This window comes from Triticum dicoccoides, chromosome 4B (genome assembly GCF_002162155.2).
Source record: "Triticum dicoccoides isolate Atlit2015 ecotype Zavitan chromosome 4B, WEW_v2.0, whole genome shotgun sequence".
NCBI lineage: Eukaryota > Viridiplantae > Streptophyta > Magnoliopsida > Poales > Poaceae > Triticum > Triticum dicoccoides.
This window is the reverse complement of record NC_041387.1, coordinates 444,147,923-444,160,896: the sequence shown is the minus strand read 5'-3', so window position 1 is coordinate 444,160,896 and position 12,974 is coordinate 444,147,923. Positions and strand designations below refer to the sequence as shown.

Genomic DNA, 12,974 nt, shown 5'->3' with positions numbered 1-12,974 from the left:
CAGCCATCTAGCATCAGTCTTGCATCGCTAGCCACATGAAGAACTTGATCTATAGCGGCGCCCGAGGCGCGCCTTTGGGTTAGGGCGGGCACCACCGGGATCAAGAATATCATCCGAGAGAGTTAGCTAAAGTTAGTTGGGGATGAGAAACCCATTTGTTTGCTCCGCACTCTCTACCTTGCCTTAACGTGCACATGGTTAGCGAGTGTATGTAATCTCATGCTGTAAAAATCTCCTTTATATCAATGAAAAGATACACAATCTTTGCGTATACACGGAAAAAAAAATACAATAAGAAGGGTTCAACAGATAAAACCAAAGATACACAAATATCGCAAAAGGGGAAGATATACGATAATTAATACGGGGCAAATATTGTGTAAAGGGGAAGATATACGATAATTAATACGGGGCAAATATCTCAAAAGGGCGAAAATATGCAGAAATTAATTCTGGGAGATGGATAGAGATAGAACTGCCGTGACGAGAGAGAGAGAGAGAGAGGAGGCGGGTGAGAGCTGTAGCAGAAACTGAAACCGCAAGATACAAACAACAACCAGTGGAACAGGTCGCGTGGTTAGACTCCAGCTAGCGAGCAGCGGCGGCACAGAGCAAAAACAAAAACAGGGAAGCCCGTTGCGTTTCCCCCCACACCTCGCCCTCCCTCCCTCCCACGCGCACGAGCACGCAGATCGATTCGCCGGCGTGGCTCCGGCGCTCCGTGCCTCCGCGCCCCTCGCTGCGGTGGATGAGCGGCTGCCCCGTCGCCGACACCGCCGCACCGTCCGAGTCCGGGCTCCAGGGCCGCGCCGACCATGGCGAGCGTCGGGCGCAGCAGATCGAGGCGCAGAGGAGAGGTCGGCGGGCCGTTCGAGTGGGACGCGGCCCCTTCGGGGGACTACTCCGCCGATCACCATGGTCCGTGCTTGCCTGGTCCAGTCTCGTTCTGCACCAGTAGTAGTTTCTAGTAATCGTTCCTCCATTTTTCATTCTTTTTTTCTGGGTGCGTAATTCCTTGGCCCTTTCTTTTCGTTTGGAGGCCATACGATAGAGATCCCTTGCTTGATTTCGTTCAGGGCGTCCCTTGTTTGATCCTTGACGGTGAAGGTTTTTGAGGGGGTTTTGGTTCTCTCTCGTGTGTTATCGCGTCCAGAGATTGGGGATTGCTTTACTTCTTTCGTGCTTCCGTCCGCACCTTTGGGCTTGCTTGCACATTTAGCATCATCCTCCATTTCCTTTAGGTTTTGCTTATATTTCGGAAGTAAATTCCCTGTTTTTACCCACTTTTTTCTTGTTTTATTTAAAAGGATTCCACGGATTAATCATTACTGAAAATGACGTTTCTTTGGCTGCGCTCGCTGTCTAATCGGAAGAATTTATAATTAAGAGTAAGTTCCCATTAGAGAGATATTAAAGCAATCAGTAAAATAGTGTGCACTTTTCTTTTTTACATACATTCCTGTTGTTTTAAGCAAACGGACGGGGACATAATAACTTTCTCATGTACTTTAGGTCTTAGTCAAGCCTTTATCGGGAGAGAGAAGATTCTCGTTTCGAATTTCAAATGGCTGTAGCGGACAGATCTTTCCTTGCTTCCTTTCTTCTTCTTTAATTTGAAGTTACACTGAAGTTCCGTGGGAGTTCTAGGACAAAAGCTACCCCCTAAACCAGACGTGTGATAAATGCAGTTTCCCCCGTCCTTCACTGTTTTGGGATGAACTGTAGTAGACTGCGTGGGTCCTAAAGATCCTACACCCTAGCCTAGAGGCATGTAGAGGAAATGTGAGATTTTGTCAACTTGACAATTCCCACAAGATCACGCAAAGAAACCCCTCACTTGCCCGTAATTTGCTGGATATTTATTGTAAGCAAAAGCATTAAATTATGGTCTTTTGTGTCCCCATGTCAGCTGGACGGACGCCGTGCAGGTTCATGGCCAAGTGGCCTTCTTATTCTAACCACTGGCCTTCTTATTCTAATCACCAGGAGAATCTTTGTTTGAATTTGTCTGAGTCTGTACAAGAGCCGTAGCTTATTCTGTATTGGTTACCCGATGCTGAATGAATTGACCGTTTGTTCTAAAAAAAGTAGTAGTGGTACAAATTCAATCTGCTACTCTTGAATCAAAGTAATTATTGTGTGCTCCATACGATGAAACACTAATTTTTACTCCCTCCGTCCCATAATATAAGAGCGTCTTTTACACTAGTGTAGTGTCAAAAAACACTAGTGTAAATAACGCTCTTATATTATGGGACGGTGGGAGTACATTTTTAAGGCACTAATTGTTACACCTTCTGTTTCCTAATGTAAGACGTTTTGACAGTTCAATTACATTTAGAAACAGAGGTAGTACTTCATAGTACTAGCTATTCAGCACAGTTACACGGTATGTAACCCCCAGGTTTCACCAGTAGACACTGAATCCTACATAGTCCAAACACAATCATTTTATTTAATTTGAAGGTAATCAGAAAACTCCATGCTATGTTTCTTCATTGAGTTCTGATCGACTCCCATCACACATAGACATTTTTACTCAGGGTTCAACACTTACTACGATGATGTTTCTACACAAGCAGGTTCTTCTGATTTTTTATTTTCTTATACTTCAAAAAATTAAACTGCATGAAGCTATTCGAAGAAATGACATCATGGTGAAGCTCTTTGTACTTTTCTTTTAAGAGCTGTTGTTCTACCAGATATTTTCTTGTAATTTTGTGCTAGGTATATTTCCATCCTACTATGCCATCGTTTCCCGGATCTAGTAAAACAGTGAACTGGAGATGAAGACTCCTCTCTATGTGGCCTTTGTTTTTCCCTTTCCTCACAGAAAATTTAGTTTGGCATGAAGTTTCTTCTTCTTGCCATGATATCATATTGCTTCTTCTGCCAATTTTCGTTGCTATACAAATTGTTTACTGTCTCTTTTCTCTTTAAACCAGGGGCTGGGTCATCGAGGAAACAAGCAAGTAACTCTGGGATACTCTCCCACACTCTGGTGAGTGACCCGTGTTTAGCTAAAGAGCTATATCATATGATACGTATGTTCGCAACTTAACCTAGAAAGCTTAAAACATGCACACTTTTCTCTTCTGTGATACTAACTATAACCCGCTGATATGAAACTGGAGAGCTTAAATTGGTTTACGTGTGTTGCTCTAATATCAACAATTGATGTGCGCTCTGCAGTATCGAGTTTACTTCAAATGTGTGCATGTTATTCTGTTGGCCATAGCAGGATTATTCTGTTGTAGTAGTGACGGGCGCTATGGCTGCAAATGGACTCCTTATTTGCCTTAGCTTATAGCTAGCGATAGCTCTGCTATTCCATGTAGGTATACTTGTGACAAAATAGTATGGTAAGTTAGAAATTCAACTGTTCTAGAAAGCCAAGATGCACGATTTATAACGTTTAACTATGAGAAATCCCTACCAAGAGACTTAATCTTTCTCCTTTTTAATACCCCAACATTCATATTTCTCAAGGATTAAGTACTTGATTTTGTGAAAATTACTAAACCTATCATTTTATGATCCTTTCAACCTGTATTAGTATTTTTTTTGTCCAGAGAAAAATGCTTGTGCCTTGCAATGTAAGGGACTGATGGAGCAATCATTTAAACAACTGTTGCAATATAACAAAACATAACTTACAACCTCTACTTAATGGATGACAACTGTGATAATTTTCAAATGAATTAAGAGGTAATGCCAGTGAATGTGAATGGATCTCTACGAACTCAGATGTTTATAAGAGTAAAGATAAAGATAAATATGCTTACCTTATGTGACCTATCTTGGGTGCATATTTTGTTCCTTTTCTATTTTTACCATATGTGACTTATCTTGGAATAGCTTGGAGATAGCTAGCCGTAACTTTCTATAACTCTTATTTCGGATATCACTGCAAAAGAAGTGGCTTAACTCCTTAGAAATCCACTAAAATTTTGTAGTTATCCTCTGCTATCAAACTTTTTTGCCCCAGTTATTTGATTGTTTAACTAATGGATTGGTATTTTCAGTTTGACGAGGAAATCAGGAAAAGTAAACCAAGACAGTCCAGCTGTGTACCGATGAAAAAGCTAATAGATGAAGAGTTCTCGAAAGATGTCAATGCCAGGCATACTTCACCAGGTGCTGTAGGAAGACTAATGGGTCTTGATTCACTCCCTACCTCGTCTGGGACCCATAGCCAGCACAGAAGTAGCAGAAGTCATGCACACAAGACGCCATCTTTTATTTCTCATGATAGGTATGTTCCACAGAGGAGAAAGAATGATGAGATGCCAGAGGTCAAAGATGTTTTTGAGGTTATGGATGTGATGGGAGTAAAGGCACACCGAAGCCCAAGAGGTAGAAATGGAAATACAACTTCCAGATTTGATGCAGCTGAGAAGGCTAATCTAGATTTCATAAGGCACAAATTTATGGATGCAAAACGTCTTTCTACAGATGAATCCCTTCAGATGTCAGAAGAGTTGAATGAGACACTTGATGCATTGGTATCTAATAAGGATCTTCTTTTGGAATTTCTTGAAAAACGCGATCTGGGTTCTGCCTCCTCTAATGGAAACTGCATCACAATATTGAAGCCATCTAAAAGAAACCAATTTATTGATGCAGACAACATCTGTTCACATGATAATGATACAGAAAGCTTTTTCCGTAAGCAAAATGAAGTGAAATACCCCACGAGGAAACCACATACTAAGTTATCCAGTCAATCCCCAAGAGAAGACTCTGGTTCATCGAGGCAGAAACTATCAAGGTCAAGTCATCAGGAAACCAGTGATAAACGAGCTTGTCCCACACGGATTGTTGTCCTGAAGCCATGCTTTGAGAAAGCTCAGGACCTTGAAGGATCCTTCGGCCTACCACATGAAATCCCTCATTCTGATTACAGAAGGCACACAGCATGCCAGTGTGCTGGCATGTGGAGTCCATATACTGATGAGTCCATGTGTCAAGTATCCCCTGGCGATCCTGAAACGTCAGGCCATATAAAAAAGGGATCTAGAGAAATTGCTAGAGAGGTTGCAAAACAAATGAGAGCTGCTAGGGGCCGTGTTCTCCAACCAGACACCAGCACAATTTTGTCAGATGAAAGCTCACAGTTTGTGTCATCTCTTGCTAAGGTCAAGAATTCGGAGAGAGTCCATAGGTCTTCTGAATTATGTGACGGTTGGGCTTCTCCCACCTTCAACACTTCGCCAGCATATTCAAATGACACATCAGTCATAAATGAAGCAAAGAAACAGCTCTCTAGCAGATGGAAGATAGCGCATCAATTTCAGCATCAAGAACCTGAGAATAATGGCTTCGGCGTGCTTGGAGACATGTTTGTTCTCTCTGACGAGGAAACATCAGAAGTTGCTACCCAAACAATGTCATACCAGAAATGTCCAAAGGGAGAACTGCAGCGAAACAGAGTGCCAGTCTCGTGTAGCAATCCTCTTGGCATCAGCAGCAAGGATGGTTGGAGAGGTGTAGCTCCAAGCAATTCAGCAAGGTCTAAATCTCTTCCATCATTCTCTAACCATGGAGTTCAAAAGTCGAGCAATAGAAAAAGAACGGGTAGGCAAAATGAGTTTTCTATGCTTAAAGATGTTCTCAAAATAGGACCCCATGATTCTGAATACGCATGTCATAGTAGACAAAGAAAATCCCTGGTTGGAGGTTCACCTTTTCGTGGTGATGAAGATCAAGTGGCCCCAGATGATGAGGGAAGAGCGATGATTGACCATGAGATACATGTGAGTTCTCAGGAAGCACCAGATGTTATTGACATGCCAGATTCATCTGGACAGACACTTGCACATACCGTGAATTCTGGCCATGAATTAGATGGAGTGTGTCATCTGGATACCAGTTCTGCAGTTTTTCAACAGAATAAAGAACCACTTTCTCCTGCTAAACTGAATCAGCACATGCATCAACAGCCATCGACAGCATTTGATTTCTGCCTTCATGTTCCTAATTTTGACAATCTGCTGGCTCAGGTATATCGCATGTACCGTCTAATTTTAGCTTATTATGCAGTTTTTTTTTCTTGTATCCTTAATAAATTCCTGTGGATATACATTAATTTATATGGTTCTGTAATACATGTACATCCCATTTTTTCCCCTCTTGTTTCCCTCAACCAGGTCTTTCAGCTCTTTGATAAATCTGGAAGGTCAATTGATTTATCGATTGCCATGTTTACCAACTTCTGATTGTATTCTATTGCAGGCCGAGGGGATTGAAAATCATGTGGATGATGTTTACGCAGCTCTGTTTAATCCGCCAACAGAAACAGAATCTCCTGTGGGGATTGACCACCATCATGGTGTTGACAATGACAATCAAGCCTCGTGGATTCACCCGACAGGATCAGAATCTCCGGTGAGCTCCAACAATGAGGAGCAGCCAAGTCCAGTGTCTGTTCTTGAATCTTCCTTGGATGCTGAAGAAGTTTACTCAGGAGATTTCGAGAAAATTAGTGCCGATCTTCAAGGCAAGTGGTCGAGTTTTTCTTTGCCCATTCACCTTCCCTTTAAATTCTCAGCTCTTGAGTTTGACTTTTCTGTAATATTACAGGACTGCGAATGCAACTTCAGCTTCTCAAGACAGAGACCACAGACGATGCAGACGACACCGATCATCTTACAGCGAGTGATGACGAGGTTGCCTCGACAGATGAGCCACTTGCTGAAATGGAGATACTACCCCATGCTTTTGTGGATGAAGAAGAACGGGATTTCTCGTATGTGCTTGATATGCTCACCTTATTGGGCATTGATGGTGCTTTCCAGGATGGGCTGCTCGACGTGCGCTGCTTTTCCGAATATCCTGCTGGTCCTGATATATACGATATACTTGAGAACAAGTACAGCAGCCTCATTCTATGGCCGGCGTCTGAGAGGATGCTCCTGTTTGAGCTCACAAACACCGTCATTGCAGATCTGATAGCCTCTCTGGTGCATCATGGGTCAAAGGGGTTGCTGCGAAGGTTCTCGTCGAGGTGGGATCAGGAGGGGTTTGTCGTTGATGTGTGGCAGAGGGTGTTCGAGATACGGCAAGAGATGGACGGTAACCAGGGCGACCCGCTGATGATGGACTTCGAGCGGCATGGCTCCGAGGATGGCATCGATCTTGTTGGGGGCGAGATAGAGAGGATGTTGCTTAAGGATCTTGTGGGGGAAACCATTGCCGAGTTCCTGGGGATAACATAATCTGGTATATCTTTTGTGGCTAGAATATTCCATGGGTTGGCACCAATTGCCGTTTGCGGTGGTTGGTGTTTTACTGATGAAAGATGGCAAGGATTTGGAAATGAACTCCGGGAAATTTCTCATGCCTAGAGCAACTGATGTGGCTGTAGGTTTGTAGCGAATCGTCCTACAAGTGAAGGGATCTTCTGGTTGTAAGTATTAGCTGTAATAACTGTGGCCTAGGGTTTTCCCCCTATTTCCCTCCCAACTGGAGAAAACCAGTGGATTTTCGGCGGTGGAGTATACATGTGAAATTTTGGTATGCAGTGATCATGGATTATCCTTCCTTGTTTGGTACTAGTATGTTTTAACTGCGTGTTACATGAAATGATGCCTTTGTTAGTTGCAAAAAAAGAGAGCCCCATTTGCTTTGGTGCCTCTTGTGGGTGATGCTAGCTGTGGTTGCTGCTTCTTGGGCAAATTTCGACCTCAGCTTGGACGTGAACCCTTGCAGCCGTGCCGATTTGCTTCAACAGATCACTGCCCCGTCGCCGGTTCTGCCACCAACTCCTCGGATCAATGCCTCGCCGGTTGCCCATGTGTGTGTGTGTGTGTGATCCGACTCTCCAACTGTTCCTCGTTTCTCCATTAGATTAGATTCCTTGGGCACGCTACCTGATGCAACTACTGCAACACCACAAGGGCGCCCAGCAGCAACAACTCCACCCGTGCCGCGGCCTGCACCTGTAACAGCATCGCTGCTTTGCACATCCGAAATCCCTATATAAATCTAGGAGTATCTAGCATGCATCCATGCAACAAACACCACACCAGCAGCAGTCACCGCTACGAGTAATCCACTGGTGAGTGTATAGCTGCCCTCCCAACAGAGTTCTTGCTCTCCTCCGCTCACGCACCAAGATGGCCAAGGCGGCGCTCTGCATGATGGTCGCGCTTGCTCTGACGAGCTGCGCATTCGCCGGCCGCGTCCTCAACGAGCATCCCGCCGCGCCTCCGGTACAGGCCGATCCATTGCCGGGGCCGACCGAGCCGCCTGTCGACCCAGTGGTAGTGCCGGTGCCCACGCCCGCGCCCGCGTCGTCGTCTTTGCCATCCGATGCCGCGGGCGCCGCAGGAGTAGCTCCGGCCACGGGTGTAGGTGCAACCGCCAACGTAGGAGCCGGTGTGGCTGCAGGCGCCGGCGACAGCCCGCTGACGTTCTTCATGCACGACATCCTCGGCGGCTCGTCGCAGCCGTCGGCGCTCATGGCGACCGGGGTGGTGGCGAGCGCCACCGACCTGGCCAGCAGCAACAGCGTCGTCCCCTACGACAGCCTCGTCCAGAGCAACGGCGGCTACAAGAACACCATCCCCTCCGTCAACGCTGGCGGTGGCGCCACGCCCCAGAACCTCCTCCTCGGCATGACCACCGTCGTGACGAGGAGCTCGCCGGGGGCCACGAGCTCGGCGCCGCGGCCGTCGGCAGGGCGCAGGGGTTCTACGTCGCGAGCTCGCAGGACGGAAGCAGCAAGACGGTCGTGCTGACGGCCATGTTCGGCGGCGAAGTGCACGGCGACACGCTCAGCTTCTTCGGGGTGCACCGGACGGCGGCGCAACAGTCCCGCATCGCCGTCATCGGCGGCACAGGGAAGTATGAGACCGCCAAGGGCTTCGCCGCCATCCGCACGCTGCACCCCGGCGACCAGCACACCACCGACGGCGTCGAGGGCCTCCTCCAGTTCGACATTCACCTCTCCTGAACTGCTTCCCTAACTAGTGCTTTACAAGTGTTATATGATGCTCTGCCGCGCTCAACATTTGTAATCCAAATTTCACGGCCTATGCATTTTACTCCTGTATGTAATGCAAACTAAGTATATTTATGCATATTTGTGAAGAAAACTAAGTATATTTATGCATATTTATGCATACTTATGATGTCCCGGGTCACATGAAATGAAATCCTGAAAAACTGAACTGTTCGGATGAGTTACAGAACACAAACCATACCAAAAGCAGAGTATCATGAACTCCTATAAACACAAAACAAATGGGTGCCAGAATACTACTCCCTGTAGTGTCAAAAACGCTCTTATATTATGGGATGGAGGCGGTAGAATTTAAGCAAAAATGAAAAAAAAACTCTGTATTTATGTAAATTCCTACCACTGTTCTCTGAAAGCCTAAGGAGTTGACAAGAACATGATCACGTGATTCTGATTTCCGAGACAAAACTTATGTATCAACGAAACTAAAATCAAGTAACGCATGTCATGTCACTAAAGAGTTGCCTGGAAGAAGAATCCTGGGTAAGCTATCTGTAATGTATACGCCTGCAGCCGAGCTTGCCAAGGCACTAAAAAACGCTCCGTGTGAAGTATAATACAGATCCGACTTCGGTAACTCCTGCCCCTCATTTCTCATCCAAGATGCGTTTCTGGAAGTCCGAAACCATACGTGGCAGGCCTTGCTTCAGAGAGACTTTTGGCTCCCAATTGAGAAGAGATTTGGCCTTTGAGATGTCAGGTTTTCTCATGTGCGGATCATCGGCGGTGTTGGGTTTAAATTCAACACGCGCACTTGGGTCAATTGTCTCTTTCACTACCTGTGGAATATAGTGCGGAAACGTTATTCCTAACAGGCAAAAATATATATTAAAAAATCCACTTTATGTTCAGACAAGAAGTGGAGGTCACTCAGTTTCAGTATCAAGGTCAGACCTGAGCAAGCTCCAACATGGTAAACTCCCCAGGGTTTCCCAAGTTGAAAGGTCCAATGTACTTATTTTCCATCAGAGTTATCAACCCATCAACCTACAAATTAACAGATAGTTAAAGATTTTAAGATTCGAATGCATAAGGCATTGATGCAGTTTTGAACAACAAAATAGAAGTTGCTGCTTCCACATTTAGACAAGGAAAAATGAACAAGTCAAGTACCAAATCCGAAACATATTGAAAGCTTCTTGTTTGCTTTCCATCACCATAAACCGTCATTGGTTGTTTCCGCAAAGTCTGGAAATGAGAGACAATGGATATTGAGTAATGCCAAATTTCTATGGTAGTCCTCCTTTTGAATAAGAGCTATGAATTAAGACAAACCTGTGCAACAAAGTTGCTAACAACCCGGCCATCATCTAAACACATACGAGGGCCGTACGTGTTGAATATGCGAGCAATTCTAACCTGAAGAAAGTTCCCTTGTCAAATTTGATCTTTAAGATATGTAAGACAATAATAGAACAGAGATAAAGCAGCTCATAAGCAGAATCTTGCCAAATGTACTGTCCCTCTTTGATTCACTCCGTACAGTTAAAAATATGTAAGCAATACCTTGAATATTCATTTAAAAAACTCAAGAGAAGACCTTCTACTCAAACTCAAGAGCAGTCAATTTTATGCTCATTACTGTATGTTTTTACTTCAAAACAGCAACATGTAATGAGTTCCCAACATCACAAAGGTACTTTTTTCTGGCAATAAATATCATTTGAGACAAACACATGGCACAATCTCTCTTGCTCATGATTGCCCAAAATATAGTACATATAAACATACACAGACAGCATGAAGCACATGGGTCCAATATTTGGCATTTGGGCCCTCTCAAGTTCACTTACTCAAAAAGGAAATTACTGAAACATCACCTATAAATACCATCTCAGATACATAATGAATTTTTTTTGCGGGTAGATACATAATGATTTTTTGCCCGGTTTAATTGCACATCTTACCAGATCATAAAACAAGCTTTGAGCTACACAATTAATATATGCTGAGGGGCACTGTGCAGTTAATTTTAGGCAACACATGGCATTGCCAACAAGGAAGTCTATAGTTTGACTGAGACCACAATTCAGCAACTGCAGCTTTACCTCAACACCAGCACTACGATGGTAATCCATGGCCAGAGTTTCTGCTGTTCTCTTTCCCTCGTCATAACAACTCCTTACACCTGCACAATGCCACAAGATGACACATATCAAAACGCAGTGGAGTGGGCAGACAGAAACGTGCGGTGGTTGAAATATAGTACTATTTGGCTTGTTGCGCATGAGAAATGTTATATCTCCTCCACAGATAAAATGAGCACACCTATGGGATTGACATGGCCCCAGTAACTCTCCTTCTGAGGGTGCTCTAGAGGATCACCGTACACCTCACTGGTACTGGTGAGCAAGAACCGGGCACCGACCCTCTTCGCCAGTCCCAGCATGTTCAACGTCCCCATCACATTTGTCTTGTGCATTACCAGTTAAGGAACCTACCTATTAGCAACAGTATCGAAACAAAAAGTACAGAAAGCTCTTATGTTTTTTGGGCAATGCAGGCACAACATTTCAATTTTCCCAGGCCATTGTTGACCTAGTATTTAAGCAATCCTTTCTATATACGCAACTGAACACATAAAAGCAAACAAACTCGAACATTTACAGTGGAAATGAAAAAAAAAAGGATATGATGGTCTTGATTGGGTTGAATTTGTAGTGGACGGGGGAGGCGGGGCAGGCGAGGTGGTAGATCTGGTCGACCTCGAGGAGGATGGGCTCGACGACATCGTGGCGGATGAGCTCGAAGCGAGGGTTAGCGAGGTGGTGCGCGACGTTTTCCTTGCGGCCCGTGAAGAAGTTGTCGATGACGATGACGCTGTCCCCGCGGGCGAGGAGCTTGTCGACGAGGTGGCTGCCGACGAAGCCGGCGCCCCCGGTGACGACCACCCGCAGGGGCTTCTTGCGGACGCCGACGGGGAGGCGGTGCGGCGACGCGTTGGCGGTGGAGAAGGAGAAGACGCGGGGGTTTCTGATGGCAGAAGTGGTGGTGGCGGCGTAGGCGGAGGAGGAGAGAGAGATGGGGTGCGGGGCGAGGGCGGGGTAGAGGAGGAAGAAGGAGGAGGCGAGGAGGAAGCCGAGGAGGACGAAGAGGAGGCGGTGCTCGCGGAGGAGGTAGGAGGCAAGGGAGCGGGAGAGAGAGGAGCGGTGGTGCGGGCGGTGCTGCTTGCTGAGGCTGGACTGGCGGTGGAGCTGCTTCATGGTCAGACGGCGGCGGCGGCGGATCCGCTCGCCGGCGGGCGCGGAGGGAGTAGGCGAGAGTGAGGGGGGCGGACTGAGGAGGCGGCACGTGTGATGTGGGCGTGGAACGCTGTGGTGGCCTCCTCCCCGCAGATGCCGCACGTGCGTGGAAACGTTCTTTGCCCTTTCTCCTGTGCAAGATTAACAACCTCGGTTTATATTCATCATTGTTTACAAAGTTTCTGTGTTGAAAGTATCACTCAAGACCGCATAGCGCAGTGGATTAGCGCGTCTGACTTCGGATCAGAAGGTCGTGGGTTCGACTCCCACTGTGGTCGCTATATTATGTTTTGAAATGAGATTTTGATTTTCATGGTTAGTTAATTCTATTCAGTTTTGTCCCACCAATTTAAGGTTCCTCATTTCTTTTCTATCCTCTCATGATGGTTAGTTAATTCTATTCAGTTTTGTCCCGCCAATTTAAGGTTCCTCATTTCTTTTCTATCTTCTCATGATCCCAGCTTCGTAAATGCCCAAATGCAGGGTCAAAGCCCATTTATCGTTACTTGGATGATGTCCTGACGAGTGGGACCACCTCAAAAGTGCTCCATCGACGTCGCTATATGTTTTCAAATGAGATTTCTATTTTCATGGTTAGTTAATTCTATTCAGTTTTGCCCCGCCAATTTAAGGTTCCTCATTCTATCCTCTCATGATCCCAGCCTCGCAAACGCCCGAATGCGGGGTCAAAGCCCATTTATCGTTACTTG

General features: G+C 45.7%; 2 protein-coding genes, 1 non-coding gene and 1 pseudogene across 3 annotated transcripts; 3 read left to right on the top strand and 1 right to left on the bottom strand.

The window, feature by feature from the left end:
• The first annotated feature begins 605 nt into the window (after window positions 1–605).
• Window positions 606–7,526, top strand: LOC119290783. The gene is made up of 5 exons (XM_037569433.1): window positions 606–918; window positions 2,946–3,001; window positions 4,026–6,002; window positions 6,235–6,499; window positions 6,583–7,526. Exons 1-5 carry the CDS (start codon window positions 816–818, stop codon window positions 7,215–7,217), a joined length of 3,036 nt encoding a protein of 1,011 aa, XP_037425330.1. The 5' UTR covers window positions 606–815; the 3' UTR covers window positions 7,218–7,526.
• Window positions 7,527–8,055: 529 nt separating this feature from the next.
• On the top strand, window positions 8,056–9,055 carry LOC119293732 (annotated as a pseudogene).
• A 219-nt stretch (window positions 9,056–9,274) lies between these two features.
• LOC119290782 (UDP-glucuronic acid decarboxylase 1-like) lies at window positions 9,275–12,314 on the bottom strand. The gene is made up of 7 exons (XM_037569432.1): window positions 11,656–12,314; window positions 11,291–11,438; window positions 11,071–11,150; window positions 10,298–10,381; window positions 10,136–10,210; window positions 9,917–10,009; window positions 9,275–9,801 (listed from the first exon to the last, which is right to left on the bottom strand). The coding sequence occupies exons 1-7, from the start codon at window positions 12,223–12,225 to the stop codon at window positions 9,610–9,612; spliced, it is 1,242 nt and encodes a 413-aa protein (XP_037425329.1). The 5' UTR covers window positions 12,226–12,314; the 3' UTR covers window positions 9,275–9,609.
• A 154-nt stretch (window positions 12,315–12,468) lies between these two features.
• Window positions 12,469–12,542, top strand: TRNAR-UCG. Its single transcript has one exon. It is a non-coding gene; the product is annotated as a tRNA-Arg (tRNA).
• Window positions 12,543–12,974: the final 432 nt, after the last annotated feature.